At 39.0% G+C, this 19,183-nt stretch overlaps 1 protein-coding gene across 2 annotated transcripts; it reads left to right on the top strand.

Moving 5' to 3' along the window:
* Positions 1-18,519, top strand: CCDC47 (coiled-coil domain containing 47). 2 transcript variants are annotated; one of them, XM_068530502.1, is made up of 13 exons: positions 1-154; positions 4,444-4,712; positions 5,185-5,292; positions 6,556-6,730; positions 8,133-8,254; positions 8,640-8,705; positions 10,886-10,987; positions 11,186-11,296; positions 12,009-12,094; positions 13,446-13,504; positions 14,015-14,124; positions 14,351-14,518; positions 17,933-18,519. In XM_068530502.1, the coding sequence occupies exons 2-13, from the start codon at positions 4,449-4,451 to the stop codon at positions 18,011-18,013; spliced, it is 1,452 nt and encodes a 483-aa protein (XP_068386603.1). In that variant the 5' UTR covers positions 1-154; positions 4,444-4,448; the 3' UTR covers positions 18,014-18,519. The 2 variants fall into 2 exon arrangements, with proteins under 2 accessions (XP_068386603.1, XP_068386602.1); XM_068530501.1 differs by having other exon boundaries at positions 2-205.
* Positions 18,520-19,183: the final 664 nt, after the last annotated feature.

A 19,183-nucleotide genomic window follows, 5' to 3' on the forward strand; every position in this document is an offset into this window, starting at 1 on the left:
GGGCCGCACGAATTCTACGTAACGGCTGGCGGAGGTTACGTGAAGAGTGGTGCGGTGTGACTGAGCTGCCTGGTCCGGCTGTGTCCTAGAGGCGTCGAGGGCAGTGAAACCGCAGTGACCCGGCAGGCGGTGGCCGGCCCGAGAGGCAGGCAGGGTAAGGCGGCAGCCGCAGGAGCGCTGGTCCGGGTTCTAGCCCTCCGTACAGGTAGGGAGCGGGCCGTGACGCGCTAGTCGGTGGCGTCGGGCTGGGCCGAGCGGTGACGCTGAGTTGCGTGGCCTAACCAGGTCCCTTTTCCCACCCCATCCCCTAAGTCCAGCCTATGGTGACATGCCTCGGTCCCCGCGCCTTCTCGCTTTTCCCGACTTTCTTAAAAACAAACCAGACTTTGTCCACCCCAGGGCCCATTTTCTGTTGGGAGTTCTGTTCGGGGTTGGAGTGACTTTTAACGGTTTTTGGGAACTTCCAGAACTGTGAGCAAATGCCAACCCGCAGAGCAAAGTTAGAGCAAGCCCACAGCGTGCCAGCAGGAAGAATGCAGCGTAGAATTGATTCTCCTTGCTGGGGAAAGACTAGATCCCGCAGGCTTAACAGAAGCAGCAACCGCTGTGGTCCGTCTTCTCTGAAGGTTTCTAACATGACATGTTTTTATCCACCATGTGTAAGGAGACAGGAGAGTGTCTCCATGATCTCCAGAAGCCTCAGGGTCTGGCCATTGTCAGAAAGGCCTACTCTAAAATGCCAACAAGGAATGATTCCTGCACTTAGTCCCCTTCCGTTTTTAAGTCCAGACCCAATCGCTGCGACTGCCAGGTGAGCTAGCAGAAGAAATCAGACCAGACTTGTTAGTGCTGGGGTGCCCTGCCCCAGGAGTCTCAGGACTGCCTCTCAGGCAGGGAGTTGTGCGTTTGAGAAATGAGTTGACAGGTGCACCAGACAGACTTCTGGGAAGGAAGGCCAAGGCACAGATGGCTTGGATAATTTTAACCTAAATACCCTTAAAGGAGCTCTGTTACAGGGCTGAGTTAACTTAGGAGTGCTTCTGTGGTGTGAACGTTCTAAGTGGAAATTCACTTTGAAATGACCAGACCTTTTGTCAGGGAGTTAATCAGGTTGACTGTGCCAGTGTTAACCTTTATTTGCTTCTATTTGAAAAAGTTTAAAACTGAGATCTGAAAGAGAAACACTAAAAATGAGGTATTTTTACACCTTAAAGGGCGTTCATAAGGCACAGTGGAAGGAAGTAATGGGAACTGCTATTTATTGAGTATCTTCTATGTGCCAAGCACGTATCTCTTGTAATATCCACTACAGCCCTGTGAGGCAAGTAGTGAATGACTATCCCTTTTTTTGTATGTGGGGAACAGGGGTTTAAGTAATTAGCCCAATATCATATGGCTGGCAAATGGTAGAGCTGATGTTTTAAACCAAACCTAACTCCACCAACATATGTGCTACTTTTCGTATTTCTTCCATTTTTGACTATGAAGCTAAGGGTGTTTGGAGACACATCACGAGCCTCTTTGAGGTTGTTGTCAAGAGGCCAGCTATGTTTTCCCATAAATGTCCCCTGCTGCTAACCTCAAAGATCAAATATTGGAAAGGATATAATATTGGCCTATCCTTGGTGGCATTTCTCAAATCATTTGTGCCTTTCAAAATTTATGAACTTTGTCCAATTTTAAGAACATTTCTTGAGCAGCCGTGAGTTGCAAGGTATTGGGCAATAGCCTTTGATATTGAGCCAATTTCCTTTATGAATTTATGGTGTTGTAAATATGAGATATAGAATATTCACTATACCAGAGCACCTTGAGAGAGCAGTATTGGGTTGGCCAAAAAGTTCTTTCAGTTAGTGAATATGTTGTTCAATAAAGTTCTTCATGAAAGTGAAAAATGTGTCTTTTTTGAACTTAAAACCGAACGAACTTTTTGGCCAACCCAATACACACTCCCTTTTGCCACCCATTCACTCTGTTAGTACTCAGCTCCCTGCATCCTGGCTTTCATACTTAACCACTTCCTTGCAGTTGCCAATAATGATTTCCTTATTAACATTGGGAAATTTTTGGTCCAGATTTTACTTGAACTTTCTGCAGCAATTGAAACCTAGCTCTGTTTCCTTCTTAGAAATATGCTTCTCCTTTGACTTCTGTGCTACCACTTTGACCAGAGTCTCTTTTTCTTTAACCATTCCTTAGTTTCCCATTCCAGTTCTCCCTATTATGCACAACTCTTAGCTGTTATGATTTGTTTCAAGACTTTTTGGTGCTTTTTTTTTTTTTAAACCTAACTCCTAATACTCCCTGGGGATCTCTTTCATTCTCACACCATCTCTATTTCCAGCTTAGGCGCGTATCCTGAACTCCAGGCTTATACTTCAAATGCTTCCTTTTCTCCCTTTGTAAAATAGGTTATAATACCTTTTAGGATATTGTGAAAATTAAGAGATAAATGTTAATCATCTGACATACTGCTTGAAAACACTTCAAACTTTTCAACAAGTATTAAATTTAATTTATTGCCTTCCCCCAATTTTTTCGCTCCTTTATTGTTTTTTATCTCAAGGATGACTTTGTCCAGCTGTTAATCAAGCCAAAACTTGGAATCACCCCAGATCTTCATTTCCCACATTCCTTATATTCAGTCACTTTATGCTGACAAATATAATCCTTAATACCTGTCAAATCTGTTTTCCTGTTCATTCGCAATACCACTGCCAGTTCGGTCGTGTTTTATCTCCTAATTATCTCAGCCACTTGCTGTTTTTCCCACCTCAGGTGCCCTTCTCTAATTCACCCTCTGTATGAGCTGTCAGGGTTAAATTGCAAATCTGATTGTGTCACTCTCTTACTTAAATCCTTTAGTTGATTCTAATCATCCAAACTTCTTAGTGTGGTATTTAAATAAGGATCATCAAATAAATAAATAAAAAAGGATCATCATGATCTGGCCTGTGCTGGCCTTTTTAGCCTCATTTCCCCCATTTGGGTCTACAAACCCAATGTTCTATCATACCAAACTCCTAAAATGTGCTGTTTCAGCCCTCTATGCTATAGCTGTTCCTCAGTCTGCAGTGCCTCTTCCTGAGTGCAGGAACTATCCTTTTATTTTATTTTTTGAAGAACATTTTATTATAAGAACATCATAGAAAAATTAGAAAAGTATTCAATATAAAGAAAAATAAAGGTAAAATGCCCATAATCCTATCATACATAATAACTACTATTTATATGTAGATGTATGTATGACCTTCTAAACCTTTTTGTTTGTGTATTTGCTTCTAAAACAACTTGGGTTCTAACGTCAGTCATAACAATTTTTAATAAACGAAAAGTAAGTTTGTTTTTTGTATGTATGTATGGTTTAACCGGTCTCAGATTTTCCCTATCATACTGTAACTCATGTCCTTGAAGCTAGGTTCTCTTGGCATAGTATCTGACATGGTGATATGCTCAGTGAGGGAACATTTTATTTGATATGGTAGGATCATTTTATGAAAAGCAGTGAAAGCTAGAGGAGTTTTATTATTATTCTTTAGGTAATTGGTTAGCCTTCATTGGTGATTGAATCCTTATGAAACAAAAGTCATGTTTTAGAAGGATAAAGGTAGTTTTTAGGGAGAAGTATGGAGTAGGGAGAGAGTTGAGCAGGGGAGACCATTTAGGATAATACTGTGGTTCTTGAGTAGGTGGTGTTAGCAAAAATTGCTACTTTAAATAAGTAACAAAATCACTGCTACTGGCTGACTTTGGAGGTGCTGCCTGAGAAGTGGTTGATAGCAGGGATTCTGGAGGCAAAACTGGCATCAGAACATAGTTCTCTGTCACTTGGTGGTTGTATTACTTAGCATTTCTGTGCCTCGTTTTCCTTATCTATGAAATGGGGATGTTAATAAAACCACTTTCTTCAGAGGGTTGTCATGAGGATTAAATTGGTTGCTTTTTATAAAGCCTTTAGGACAGTGCCTAGCACTTTGTGTCTTAAACATTTGCTTTGATGATGATGATGATGTGCACACATAAAGTTGACCTAAGAATGAATAGCTTTCCATTCATGTATTATTTTTATTACAACCAACAGATAGTTGCATCTCATTCTTCTTTCATTATCCCTCTTCCCAGTTTCTATATAAAGCTTTGTATAGGTGTTCAAAAACTGCATACTGAACACACAGTGTAAATGGAAACCAACCTAAAGAAATTAAATGACTAGTACAAGATTTTACAGATAACTAGTGAGAGAGTCCAGACTAGAACCCAGGCCTCTTGAACCTCACCTTATTATTCTGTATATAATGCTATCTGAAATGAACAGTATTAAATAAGAGAAAAGTGGGAGAGTCTTAGATTTATTTTTTAACTGTTTACAAAATGTGATCGGTATGTGTAGAATGGCAGTCCACTTAGGGTTTTTGTTTTTGTCTTGTTTGACTTATTTTTAAGGGGCAATGAAAGCCTTCCATGCTTTCTGTGTTGTCCTTTTGATATTTGGGAGTGTCTCTGAAGCCAAGTTTGATGATTTCGAGGATGAGGAAGACATCGTAGAGTATGATGATAATGACTTCGCTGAATTTGAGGACGTCACAGAAGACTCTGTTACTGAATCTCCTCAACGAGTGATAACCACTGAAGATGATGAAGACGAGACTACTGTGGAGTTGGAAGGGCAGGATGAAAACCAAGAAGGAGATTTTGAAGATGCAGATACCCAGGTAAAGGTTCTTTTTTATTGATTTCTTGGGAAAGTGGAAGGATGGGACAATGTGTAACTAGCACTTTTCCCAGACATTGAAAGTAATGCCCAGGTCTAAGGAGACCTTTACCCTCTGGTATGCTCATTTTTATTCAGTAGATGGAGCTCTTCTAAATGTTTGTGGTATGTTCTCGCCTTTTACATTCAACAAAAAATGAATTGTATTTTTCTCCTCTATGGAAAGCCTGGATGGAGGATGATGGAGTGGGGGTGGATATGTACTGGTGTGTGGGTGGGTGGGAATCGTATCATTTAGAGCTCAGGGTTCAAATGCATGGGGAGTCATCATTTGTTTCAAATATGTAATATCTCTCTGTTCTGTGCTTGCTGCTTTCATGTTCTGTTTTCCTCTACAAATGTTGCCTATACAAATGAGATAAAATTGCCTGTGATGTTAGTGGGGGAAAACAGATTGTGCCTCATTTTCGTAGGAGGGAGATACCGAGAGTGAACCATATGATGATGAAGAATTTGAAGGTTATGAAGACAAACCAGATACTTCTTCTAGCAAAAATAAAGACCCAATAACAATTGTCGATGTAGGTATACAGGTTTTGAATCCCAAACTAACCAACAAAATATCTTGCTGTCGTTAATCTTAGAAATATAATTAGTGACACGTAGCTGGTGTTGATGTAACATGGGAGCCATGAAAGAGTTTGACATCAGTTCTTCTGATGCAGTGGACACACGGGAAAACAACCTGTATCTTTTGTTGGGTTCTTTTTATATAAATTTATTTATTTATTTATTTATTTTTGGCTGCGTTGGGTCTTTGTTGCTGCGCTCAGGCTTTCTCTAGTTGCAGCGAGCGGGGGCTACTCTTCATTGCAGTGCACGGGCTTCTCATTGCGGTGGCTTCTCTTGTTGTGGAGCACAGGCTCTAGGCGTGCAGGCTTCAGTAGTTGCGGCACATGGGCTCAGTAGTTGTGGCTCGCGCAGCACACGGGCTTAGTTGCTCCTCGGCATGTGGGATCTTCCCGAACCAGGGCTTGAACCCATGTCCCCTGCATTGGCAGGCAGATTCTTAACCACTGTGCCACCAGGGAAGTCCCGCAACCCGTATGTTTTTATTTTAGCCTTCCTAGTTTTATTTACCAAGGAATGAAGAGGATAGACATTGGGTTTAATTGGGGGGTGGGACTCAGAATCAAGATGAATACAGAGGGCTTTCCAGCTTTTCATCCCATTTGATTATCCTCATATTTCCTTAAAGAATCTTTTACAAAGATGACCTGGAAGGACTTTCCTGGTGGCGCAGTGGTTAAGAATCTGCCTGCCAACACAGGGGACACGGGTTCAATCCCTGGTCCAAGTGGATACCACATGCCGCGGAGCAACTATGTCCGTGCGCCTCAACTACTGAGCCTGCGCTCTAGAGCCCGCGAGCCACAACTACTGAGCCCACGTGCCACAACTACTGAAACCCGCGTGCCTAGAGCCCATGCTCTGCGACAAGAGAAGCCACCGCAATGAGAAGCCTGCATGCTGCAACAAAGAGTAGCCCCTGCTCGCTGCAACTAGAGAAAGCCCGCACGCAGCAATGAAGAGCCAACACAGCCAGATAAATAAATAAATAATAAATAAAACCTTCATTTAAAAAAAAAAAAAGCAACACTGAAAAAAAAAGATGACCTGGAAAACCGAAATGGGCATATTTTTCAAAGTATAACCATATTCAGTGGCAGTTACCTAACGTATCCACTTCCGTTTATGGGTTTTATCATTCTCCTTCATACCTTGAGTTAGACTTCGTCCTTCAGCCTCAACCAACATTAAATGGAACGATTGTTCTTCTTTAGGTTCCTGCACACCTCCAGAACAGTTGGGAGAGTTATTATCTAGAGATTTTAATGGTGACTGGTCTGCTTGCCTACATCATGAATTATATCATCGGGAAGAATAAAAACAGTCGCCTTGCTCAGGCCTGGTTTAACACTCATAGGGAGCTTTTGGAGAGCAACTTTACCTTAGTAGGTAAGTTAGGCTAATACAAGTCTAGCCACCTGTTTGAAAACTTTCTGGTAAGAACTGCTTATTCGCTCAGTGTAAGCATCTAACTACTTTCATGGACTGCTGAAGAGGATGCTTTTTTTTCTTCTCTCAAGGATCTCTTTTTTGTTAGGTTTTGCATAATGAATAAATTGCATTCATGAAATAATTTTCTCATCTTTCATCAATCATTTGCTATACAGCTTCAGATAGAATGAGACAATCAGTGTTATAAAAACAAGTTGATAAAAATCTAGCCAAAAGCAAAGAATTTTGACATTTTACATAGATCAATAAATGCTTTCAATTCATCTTTTAGAAATTAGAAGTCCTTCAAAATTCCTTCAGGTTTTAGGCACTTTAGTGTCAGATCCACTGCAGAGGTGTACACTGTTACCTTAGAGGAAGCCTTGTAATGGTGTAGTGTAGGGGGTAAGGTAGACTCACCCACCTTCACTTCAGTTTGGCTTTGAACACTTTGTTTCCCTCTGATAGCAAGCAAGTATCCATCTCTTCTGCTCTTTAGCAGGACTGTGTACTATGTTTTGCTAGGTACTTTGCATACATTGTTTCTTATTTAATCTTTAGAACAATACTGTCAGTTGGATATAGTTTCTGTTTTCCTAAGGAGGGATCTGAAGTCCAGAGAAGTGTTAAAACTTGTCTAAGCTGTTCAACTGTAACCATGATACTAGAACCTAGTCTACCTGCTTCCAAAGTCCATGCTGTCCACTGTACCATACTATTTCAGTACTTTTTGACCTGGAAATTAGGAAAAAAATAAGCAGCCTTTAATGCCTTCTACTTCGCTTGGTGTGTTTTCATTTGGTGTGTCAGTCTGCTTTACCTCGTAAAGTTGGACACATTTTTTTGTACATTAATGAATTAAATGAAGAGAGGAAATTATTGGAATTTGAGCTTTTTGTAGCTCTTAATACCACTGTTATCATTTTGCTGCAGGAAAAACAAACTTGGATAAAGTTAAATGAAAGGAAACACCGTGAGGGAACGTTGAATAGTTAGTATTAATGGTATTTTTTATTCACTACATAAGTTTTTTTTTTTTTAACTTTTGGCAGAGACATTTAAACTGACTTTGCTCCATTTTGTACCTACTCTCGAGATACTTGTATTTCAAGCTGAATGTCATTAACAAGGACACATAAGTAATGCTAGAGTCCATAATTTTTTAATGGCAACAATAAAGCATTTTAGAAGTAAAAGGAATAATGCTCATCTGTTGTAATCTATGTCTAAAGGAGAGTTCTATAAGATAGCTAAGTATTGTTAACCTAAAGGTACCATCATTTGGGGGTCAGAGTAGAAGAGTGTGTGGTGATTAGGCCCCAACATTTCCAGTGAATCATGTTAATGGTTTTACCCCTAGGGGATGATGGAACTAACAAAGAAGCCACCAGCACAGGAAAGCTGAACCAGGAGAATGAGCACATTTACAACCTGTGGTGTTCTGGTCGAGTGTGCTGTGAGGGGATGCTTATCCAGCTGAGGGTAAGTAGGGAATTTCTGGTACAGTGTGTATCTTCCTTTCGTTTTTTCCAGCGTGATCCCAAGTCCTGTAAGATCAGTGTCTAATTTTTTTCATGTTTGACTTAAAATGAGATCTAAAAATTATCTTTTGGGAATTCCCTGGTGGTCCAGTGGTTAAGACTCTGCGCTTCCACTGCAGGAGGCCCTGGTTCGATCCCTGGTCAGGGAACTAAGATCCTGCAAGCCACGCGGCACAGCCAAATAAATAAGTAAATAAAAATCATCTTTTTTACTGACTGGCAAATGTAGAGTATATTTGATGAAGCATTTGAGTCCCCCTCCAATGTCTTCTCCTTATAGCAAACAGAAGTTACAATTGTTCTCTTGGGTTTTTTTTGTTTTTTAGTTCCTCAAGAGACAGGACTTATTGAATGTCCTGGCCCGGATGATGAGGCCAGTGAGTGATCAAGTGGTATGTATTCTTTCTGCTGGTTTTCTCTGTACAGATTGAATTCTTAACTTCTTAGAGCTTGTTCCATTTCTTGCCAGGATTATATTTGGACTTTCTAACAACTTGTGTCCCTTGCCCAAAAAATGGAACCTTTTCTATCTAGACAGATCATCTTCCACTCAGTGTGAAACTGGGGGTGGAGGTGCAGGTGGGTGTGAGGAGACGTATGTGCTTTTTGTGGGGAAAGAGGTAATACTCTGTCACCAGGTACATCAACAGAATCAACCTGGATGATGGAGGGAAAAAACAGTTGTCACAGACCATTTGCCCTCACATCTGATTCTGCTTTTGGTGTCTGCTTTTATCTTTGGCAGTAGGCTGGGTTTCTTTTCAAATATTTTTTGCCTCAAGTAATACATCTTGGGCTGAATGAGTTCATAACACAATATGGAGACCTTATTGTTTGGTATACTTTCTTTCCTTTGTTAAATTAACATGTTAATCTGAAAATTGTGTCCTTCATTAGAAATGCCACATTCCCCCTCCCTTCATTCTTCCAATAAATAATTGTGCTGACTCCCACTGCTGCAAGAAACAAAAATACATGAGACAGTCTTTTATATAAGCTAGTAGAACAAGAAATGTATGCATATATATCAAAATACAAAGTAGTATTTGGTTAATAAGTGCTATATTGGTAATATAATTAGGTACTTTTTATTGGATTGAAACGCAGTTGTTATTTTAAAGGTCTTATTGTTAGTTGGAAACCTGTTTCTTTTATTTATTTTAATTTTTCTAATGTGGCCACTGATGATTTTACCCACTAGTTTTCAGAGCCTCCTCAGTTAAAACTCAAAGGAGGAAGTTTTGCTGCATCTTCAGCCATCTTTTTGTAGAAATTATTCTTTAGAGTGTTGTGTTAATCGTTTTCAGTTCTTTCCTGAGGTCGATTTAATCTCTTTTCCTCTGAGCCAGCCAGCCTTTTACTTTTTTTTGCTGTTTTTTGGGGTTTTTTTCCCTGCAATGAAAAGCAGCCTCAACAAACATATGGGTTTTTTATATTTTTAAGCCTTTTTATGTGGGTTCTGCTTAAGGTGTTACTTTGTGTAGTTTCCCCTCAATGATAAAAGAACAGAAAACCTTTTCTTTAGCAACTGCCATCTTGCCAGATCTTTGCTATATTTCCCTACATTAACATTTCCCTTCTTCCACATATATACTGGTAATTTTTGACCCAAACTTTTAAAGATATAGTTAATAAGACAAATAGGGCCATGTTTTATCATACCAGACTCTTTAGGCTTATAACTTTATCTCTCTGGCCCAATGTAGAGTATTAAAAACTGTTTAACGTGCCTCTGGGGTGTTTCCAACACCAACAACCAGTTCTCTGATTCTCCAGATACCAGTTGGGTGTCCAACAGTTCAATCCGATTCTCATATCATCTACTTGGAGTTAGTGCCAGATCCCACAAGTTAAAGGTCTCATTCCCACAAGATTGCCCACACTTCAGATGCCAGTTGCAGGCCCCAGGCCGCCATACTTCTGACTGCCCAGCTATAAATCTAGAGTTCCCACAGCCCTCCCCTCCGATTCAATAATTTTCTAGAATAGCTCACAGAACTCAGGAAAACACTTTACTTATATTTACCAGTTCATTGTAAAGGCTACAATTCAGGAACAGCCAAATGGAAGAGAGGCGTGGGGGTGGGGCGGTGCACAGAACTTCCATGCCTCTGGAGCTTGGACCCTTTTTCATAGGGTCATTTAGGCTGTTGGCAGAATTCTGCTCCCTGTGGTTGCAAGTTCCTATTTTCCTGCTAGTTGTCGCCGGGAACCGCTCTTAGCTCCTAGAGGCTATTCTCAGGTCCTTGCCACGTGGTTCCCCTCCGCCCCATAGCCCTTTCACACTTTCACTCTTTCTTCAAGTAGGGTCCAGTCCCTTTTGAGGACTCACTTGATTAGGTCAGTCCACCCAGGATAGTGTCCCTTTTGATTAACTCAAAGTCAACTGATCAAGGACCATCTGCCATGTAACACAGCGTAATCATGGTAATGATAATACCATCACATTCACAAGTCCTGCTCACATTCAAGGGGAGGATGTATACACCAGCAGGCAGGAATATTGGGGGCTGTCTTAGAAATCTGCCTATCACAGAACCTAACAGGTGAGTTTTGTTGGTTTTTTTTAAAGCAAATAAAAGTAACCATGAATGATGAAGACATGGATACCTATGTGTTTGCTGTTGGTACTCGGAAAGCCTTGGTACGACTACAGAAAGAGATGCAGGATCTGGTATGTCAGGTTCTTTTTCAAATATGTAGAAACTGTGCCTCTTTATTACATAAATGTTTGACTTCAGAGCATAAGATAATTATATCACTTGAACAGTTGTATCACTTTGAAATAGGTCAGTACATATTCTCTTGAGAAAAAAAAGTCCTTGTGCATAATAAAATATCATGTCTTACTTTCAACTGCGTCTTCCTCTAGAGTGAGTTTTGTAGTGACAAACCTAAGTCTGGAGCGAAGTATGGACTGCCTGACTCCTTGGCCATCCTGTCAGAGATGGGAGAAGTCACAGAGGGAATGATGGATACAAAGGTAAATACAATAGAAGACATACATTTGTAGACCATTTACAGGACAGTCTCCCTGAAAGTTACACTGTACAAATTCTTCATTTTTATCTTCCTTTCCCACACAACCATTAAAATACTTTCTTTAAACAATAGATTCACGTGTCGAAAAGACACTTTTATTAGTCAAGAAATTCTCTCTAAATCAAGAACAGATTGTCCCTAGGATTGCTAATGGCTTTCAGGTTTTTTGAAAAAGCACTACTACTTTAATCCTTATCACCATGTCATTTAGTACGTTTTTTAAAGTTTCAGTTAGTGTAGAAGATAGGTATGTAAAGAGCTATTTTTTTCCTATTGGTTGTGTATGGTAACAGCACATCTTAGTATCATAAAAATACAGGAAAGCTCAAAGACAGTTCTAAATGTAAGTTCTGGGTGATGTGGTTGTGAAGAATTCCTAAAATTATTTTAGATTTCATGTTCATGCTTTCACTCGTATTTTGAACACTATTTTGAGATATATTTTCAGCTGCTCAATTTTGATCATTGGTGTGACTAAAGAAAGGCAGTAGTTTCATCATAGGGAGAGTCCTTATTTAAATTTAATTTTTTTAAGCTTTAGCCTTCATGACATTGTGCAAAAGTAAGGAGGATTAAAGAGTGAATATCTTTATGAAAAAAGAGAAGTGCATCAAACCTACTTTAAAAAAAATAATTCTCTTTTCTTATTTCAGATGGTTCACTTTCTTACACACTATGCTGACAAGATTGAATCTGTTCATTTTTCAGACCAGTTCTCTGGTCCAAAAATTATGCAAGAGTACGTATAAAATAAAAATATTGAAATCAGTTTTCTTCACCAGCTTTCTGTGTTGAAACACCTGCAAGGTGCTTCTGCAATTTCCCTTCCCAAATGAGTGAGGGAAGTTGGTGACAGCATCCAAGTTTTCCTTTGCTTTGACTGCATGCATCGTGAAGGTAATTGAAAACCTATGGGGGACAATCAAATAAGCCTCCCCAGTTTGCACGTGTCACCACATGTATGCATCCCCCACTCAGTGAGGTAAATGAGAATCTAACAGAATGGCTAATACTAAGAAAATGCAATTGGTAATCTCTGTCCTTTGTAGTCTAGGGTTGTTGTTTTTTGGTTTTTCCTTTTTAATTTATGATGTGAATCTGTCTGTGATGTTTGACTTGTGTTTGATTGCAGGTGTATGCATTTTGTAATTCATGGCCTTTTCCGGCTTTCTTCTTTGAATGGTTGAGTGATTATATTCTTTCTAGTGTATTATCAGACACCCTTAATGCCCATAAAGTTTCTGGCTTTATAGTAATATTGTTCGAATGTAAATATTCAGGGCTTGAATTTGCTGTTTGATTTCACATCCTGTCGCAGGAGAGCATATTTAAGTTTACCCTTGGTGTAGAATTGGTTCTGACCTAAATTTTTGGCTAAGGACTGTGGAGTTGAATACAGTTAAAAGCCAATTTGAATTTTAATTTTCTGTCAAAATCACTAAGGTAATCAAAATTACTTATGCCTCTAGATGGTGTTGGATCATCCTTGCCTTGCTCAACTCAATAATAACACTGTGGACAAAGTATCACATTGCGGCATTCATGGAGCATTTTGTATGTGGGGGGAGGTGTGGAGGGTTGAAAGTCAAAGATTACAAGAGGATTCTTTGGGGAGTCAGAACTAAATTATATATGCTATAGTAGATTATTTCTCAACTTATTCTGAGCCTGACTCAAAAATAAGATCCTTCATCATAGGAAGATAGATTAAGAGTTGGAAATAAAACATAAAAATCCATCAAAATAAACAAAAAGGTTATTTAAAATATGGGCCTCATACTTAAATACAGGCTCATTTCTGGCTCCCCAGGTGAGATGGAATTATCCTGCCTGGAGGGGACATCACTGGAGGTGTTGAAGGATAGGATAAAGATCACTTGGGAATGCATCCATCAGGTAGAAGAGTGGACCAGATGACCTGTAAAGCTCCTTCGGGCTCTGAGATTGTATTTGACTTGGGGATGCCAAGCCAAATACTGTGCTGATTATTTGCACAGGTATCTGTTCATCTAAGTGAATTGGGTGACTTATGTGCATGGAAAGTATCTCTCTCTTGTGTTCTTTCTAAATAACTCTTTCTTTTATGACAGGGAAGGTCAGCCTTTAAAGCTACCTGACACTAAGAGGACACTATTGTTTACATTTAATGGTAAGTGTTCTGTGTCCTGTCTGAGTTCTTTGTTTTCTGTGAGATGATCTTAAGGAGAGTATTGTTTCTTTCTAAATGATAGCTATAGAAAACTACATTAAAACTAACCCCAGGGACTTCCCTGGCGGTCCAGTGGTTAAGACTTGGCTTTCCAATGCAGGGGGTGCCGGTTCGATCCCTGTTCAGGGAGCTAAGATCCCACATGCCTTGCGGCCAAAAAACCCAAAACATATAACAGACTCAGTATTGTAACAAATTCAATAAAGACTTAAAAAAAAATGGTCCACATCAAAAAAAAAATCTTTAAAAAAAACAACCTCATGCCAGCTTATTGGTTTTTTGGTTTCTTCAATAAGAGATCCTTTTATATATTTTAATTTCTATTTTCTGCTGCATTTTAGCTGCCTAAGAAACTTGGAGAAAGGAGCCTATTAATACAACAAGAAAAAGTTAATACAAGAAGTATGAATGCTGCCATTAACTCAGTAGGAAAATGGTTTTGTTTTCCAGTGCCTGGCTCAGGTAACACTTACCCAAAGGATATGGAGGCTTTACTACCCCTGATGAACATGGTGATTTATTCTATTGATAAAGCCAAAAAGTTTCGACTCAACAGAGAAGTAAGACCTGCAGCCTTTATTATAAGTTGGAGCCTTTTATTGTGTTTTTCCCCCCAAGGGGCGGCGGGGAGGGGGGTCAGCTTTCGATTATTTCAGTGATTTTATCTTTGCTAGTTGACTTAAAAGTGCTACATGGGAGTGGTTTTATGAAAGAATATTAAATGGGATTTTGTTTCTGTTGGATTGAAATGGATTTCTTATAAATTGCTTTGTTTCCTGGGGAAAGGGCAAACAAAAAGCAGACAAGAACCGAGCTCGAGTGGAGGAGAACTTCTTGAAGCTGACGCATGTGCAGAGACAGGAAGCTGCCCAGTCTCGGCGTGAGGAGAAGAAAAGAGCAGAGAAGGAGCGAATCATGAATGAGGAAGATCCTGAGAAACAGCGCAGGCTGGAGGTAAGACAAACTTTTCTTATCACCGTGGTAAAACTCAGATTTATAAGGATGCCTATTTGCACCACATTGGCTGTTAAGGTAATTCTGTGTAGGAATGTACACAGGCTAAAAGCTTAGCATTTTCTCAGCACTTGGGACAGTTAGTTGATAGCACTGTAAAAAAAGAATAATCCTTCCTGTTCAAACCATGTTAGATTGAGTCTCGATCCTGGAGAATGATATGAATTATCCTGTTCCCCCAGCAAAGGCCCTTTTGGAAAGTTCCACTATCATCTTTCAAGCCAAACACTTACTAAGGTAGAAAGAAATTTGGAATTTTAATAGAGGCCAGGACATGTGCCCTATGGTCCAAATAAACTTGTTTTGTAAAAATTTTATTTTGATTATAGAATTAGAGAATTCTAATATTTTTTGTTTGTATTTTGTTTTCTATTTTGTACATAACTAGAATCTCAAACTCAAGAGCTTTTTAAGGCTGTAGTCTGTTATGTTTCAAACATCAGCATGTTCTCATGTTTTGTGAAGTAAGATGCTGTAGTCCAGCTCTAAAATTTTAAACCTTGCAAATGCTGGTCAAAAAAGAGGAGAACAAAGTTCTGGGAAATGTGAATTTTAATGTGAATAACCTCAAGGATTGAAGAAAATTCTTGTAAGTGGAGGAGGCAGGCTGCCAAGAAAAAGTGAGCCACTGGACTTCCCTGGTGGCACAGTGGTTAAGAATCCGCCTGCCAGTGCAGGGGACACGGGTTCGAGCCCTGGTCCGGGAAGATCCCACATGCCCCGGAGCAACCAAGCCTGTGCGCCACAACTACTAGAAGCCTGCGCGCCCTAGAGCCCGCGTGCCACAACTACTGAAGCCCGTGTGCCTAGAGCCCGTGCTCTGCAACAAGAGAAGCCACCACAGTGAGAAGCCCGCGCACCTCAACAAAGAGTAGCCCCCACTCCCCGCAACTAGAGAAAGTCAGCGTGCAGCAACGAAGACCCAACACAGCCAAAAATAAATTAATTAATTTTTAAAAAAAGAAAAAAAAAAGTGAGCCCCTGTGCGGCACTTTAGTTGCTGGTAGAGTCATTAATGCTGTTGAGTGTAGGGCCCAGAGTACCACAGCCCTCCTCTCATCCTTTCTCATCAATCTTTGTTTGATTTGGTTTCGTTTAGTTGATGGATATTTTTCCCCTGAAAATAGAGCTCTGTGTTCATGTAGTCTTCTTTATAAATATAAATGGCTTTTTAACAGATACACAGGAAGAATCTACATGGACTCATTAATAGATAATGCCTTTCGTTTTTCTATGAAAAAAAAAGTTCTCCAGTTATTTCTAGAGTTTGAAACTATAGTAGGTTTAAGTAAAAGAGGGGCTCAGAACTTAAGTCAGATTGTAAGTTGCTTGTGGGTGTAAACCATGTATTTTTTAGAACCACCACTTTATAGTATCTAGGCCTAGGTACCTTGTAAAAAGATCTAGTGAATTAAATGGGAAAGGAGCCAAACAAAACACAAAAAACCCTGTAGTGAATTTCCGGCTTGAATGGCTCATTTATACCAATGATCTGGACCTTCCTGCCACTACTGGTAGAGCTTTGTTTTGTTTTGTTACATATTTAATTTGAAAAGTATAGAGAAACATATACACAGACATTAAAATTAACCTTAATTCTACCATGTAAGAACAATGTAACATAATACTTCAGACAGGTCCCATCCCTAAAAGTAACCACTGTTAACACTAGTTTATTTAATTCCTCAACTGTGTATATTCAGTGTACATATTCCATTTCTTAATGTAGATCATCTTATAAACTTTTTATATTAAAAATATAGCAATCTTTCAAGAAAGTGTCTTTCCATATTTGTTCTTTTTTATTTCCTGAAGAAAACAATCCTAGGAGAGAAAAAGAGAGATTGGCTGCCAGTAAGAAGTTGTACCAGTTTATACTTTTACCAGTACATGATATGAGAGCTCCTCTTTACTCATGTCTTTATGAAAACTATTTAACAAGTTTTTGAAATGTGTGACTGTTAGTGGGGAAATGGTATCTCATTTGTTTTGGCAGTTTTTGAATTATTGAACATTTTCCACATATTTATGGACATTAACATAAACATGTTCCTTAAATATGTTGATGTAAACAGATTTCTTCTCTCAATCACTATACTGTATTCTGTGCATTGGTAGTTTTACACATGTGTATAGTATGTAATATGGTAAGGGATGGATAGTGTTGGGGAAAGAATGAGTATGGTGGAGGTAAGAGTTTGGACAGTGGGAAAGGGACCTTGGGACAGTCTTTTGACCATTTTATATAGCTGTCCCAGAAGAGTATAGCTCCTGACAAATATGCTATTGCTGTTTGCTTGCTACTGAGCCCTCACAAGAGGCAGCAGCTGCCAAAGGAGGTGGCTTCATTCCTGCCTCTGTGAACCCAAACTCAGAATGCATTTTTTCCATTGAAGTGGTGTTAACAATGATGGCTCAATTCTTCAAGATAGTTAACACAGTAGCACAGCTTTGGATAGATACTCATTCAGGCTTACCCTGCTGTATTGATGGTTAGTGGATAGTTTTTTGTTAGCAAGTGTGAGAACCTGACAGAGTCAGTAGTTCCCAAACCAACAATTTACAAATCACCCTTTGAAACATAATTTGTTATACTGTCGAGGACTATATATATACTATGTTCTTCTGTTTTTCCTCTTCCATATTTTCTCAGTCCTGTACCAGTGGAGGAGTGTGTTTATCAGAACATTTCTACCTTAAACCCCTAAAAAAATTAGGCTTGAGATTGCAGCTGAAATAAGCTTTAATCAGACGTGGCCACTGTTAACTAACCGTGAGGTCATACCTTGACTTGGCCTGTAAGGCTTCCCTCAGTACAGGTGATAAAAACCAGTGACTTTTGCTACCAAAATAATGTGTTTGAAGCTCTTTCTCCTTTTACACAACCTCCTAATTCCTAAATAAAAATATGATAAAAATTCCCAGTTGAACATTATGAATTGAAAAGTGTTGTGCTTGGGCATAAAGTCTGTGCTAATAAGAAGAGATTTATAATTAATAATCTGATCAAACAAGATCTTAAGGTTTTCTGAACTGAAATACAAATCCTTGGCAGATACATATGTTATGATGAAAGTTGGGCTAGTGTTTCCTGTGTTTAGGAAAAATCAGACCAGAATAACAAAGTCTGCTTAAGTGTATAGTGTTTAATTTCTCTCTAACTTGAGATTTTAGTTATCTTTACTTCATTTCAAGTTAATTTTCATTAACCAACATACATATTAGCAATTCTTATAACTATCTTCTGGAATGTTATTTGTGGTGCTAGCCTAAATAGTATAGGCAGTATTCTAGTTTTGACTTTTTTTTAAACAAGTACTGAAATCTTAGTTTGCATTCCCTCTTTCTCTCTAGGAAGCTGCCTTGAGGCGTGAGCAAAAGAAATTGGAGAAGAAGCAAATGAAAATGAAACAAATCAAAGTGAAAGCCATGTAAAGTCATCCAAGAGATCTGAGTCCTTATGCCACCTGTAAGCTCTGAATTCACAGGAAACAAAAAATACCAGTTCATTTCTCATTGTAAAGTTTCCCAGTGACTGAGAAATCCTTATTTCATCATGTGTTCTGTTTTTGGTTTGGAGTTTTACAAAGGTTATAGATACATTGGAAGGACTCTGTTACAGTAATTTTCTTCCAGATAATCAGATTATTTTGATTATTTTATAAAAGGAATAATATATGAAATCTGTGTAGTTTCAAAACATTTTAAAAATTATAACATGAATCAGTACTTTTAGTGCTTGATATTTGAAGAAATATGAAATTTATAGATATATAATTAGATTGTTACTTTTTGTTTAAACTAGACAGTTGAAATGGCTATGAAGACTGACTCTAAACCAAGATTCCACAGATAACTATTGGAATTGCACAATAAACATTGCTTGGTGTTCTCTTCTGTGTCTACATGAAACTTGTAAAAAAATAAAATTTAGAACACTATATGTGATACTGAGATTTCAGGGACTCAACAGTCTGGTTCAGTATATGTATTATAGGTGGGAGGTGCTGATGACAGTATGATAGGATATCTTTAGGCTTTAGGATACTTACATGTATGTGGAAAATTCTAGGGATAGGTAGTACAGGAGCACGGTTTCCTCCTTACCTGATACCATGAGCTAATGACAATGTGAATGCTGTATTTTAAGTGGTTGTATGTTTTCTTGAGTAACAAATGCATGAAAAATTAACTGCTTCACCTAGATGAGATCAGTGGTCTATGCGAAGTCACAAAAGTTTTCCTTCTTGGTCGCTGCAACCTATGGGATGTTCACGGAGAAGCTCTGTTCTCTGTGTTATGGCCATGTCCCCTTGCTTCTCCTTCTGCTTTTATCTCTTCCACAGTTGAGACTGGGTATATTCTTTCAAAGAAATAGCCATGAATATGCACAAACTACTTTTAAAAATGAGCTTTCCTAGACTATTGAGAGTTCCTTCTGCCTCTTGAGGAAGGAACTCTTGGGGGAGAGGCCCATCTATCTGCACGAGCATTTAGCTTGTTCAGATCTCTGCATTTTATAAATGCTTCCTACTAAGAAAGCATTTTTTAAGTCACTGCTTGTACCAGGTAATTTTTGCTGGGGATGGGAAAGGGTTGGGTTTT

The sequence above is a fragment of the Eschrichtius robustus genome, chromosome 20 (assembly GCF_028021215.1).
Source record: "Eschrichtius robustus isolate mEscRob2 chromosome 20, mEscRob2.pri, whole genome shotgun sequence".
Lineage (NCBI taxonomy): Eukaryota > Metazoa > Chordata > Mammalia > Artiodactyla > Eschrichtiidae > Eschrichtius > Eschrichtius robustus.

What these genes read in the sequence shown, in the direction of transcription:
- CCDC47 (XM_068530502.1), top strand. Translation starts at nt 4,449, where the DNA reads ATGAAAGCCTTCCATGCTTTCTGTGTTGTCCTTTTGATATTTGGGAGT. An exon ending in AGGGAATGATGGATACAAAG is followed by an intron (nt 11,297 to 12,008) that starts GTAAATACAATA and finishes TTCTTATTTCAG; the next exon opens with ATGGTTCACTTTCTTACACA. An exon ending in GGTCCAAAAATTATGCAAGA is followed by an intron (nt 12,095 to 13,445) that starts GTACGTATAAAA and finishes CTTTTATGACAG; the next exon opens with GGAAGGTCAGCCTTTAAAGC.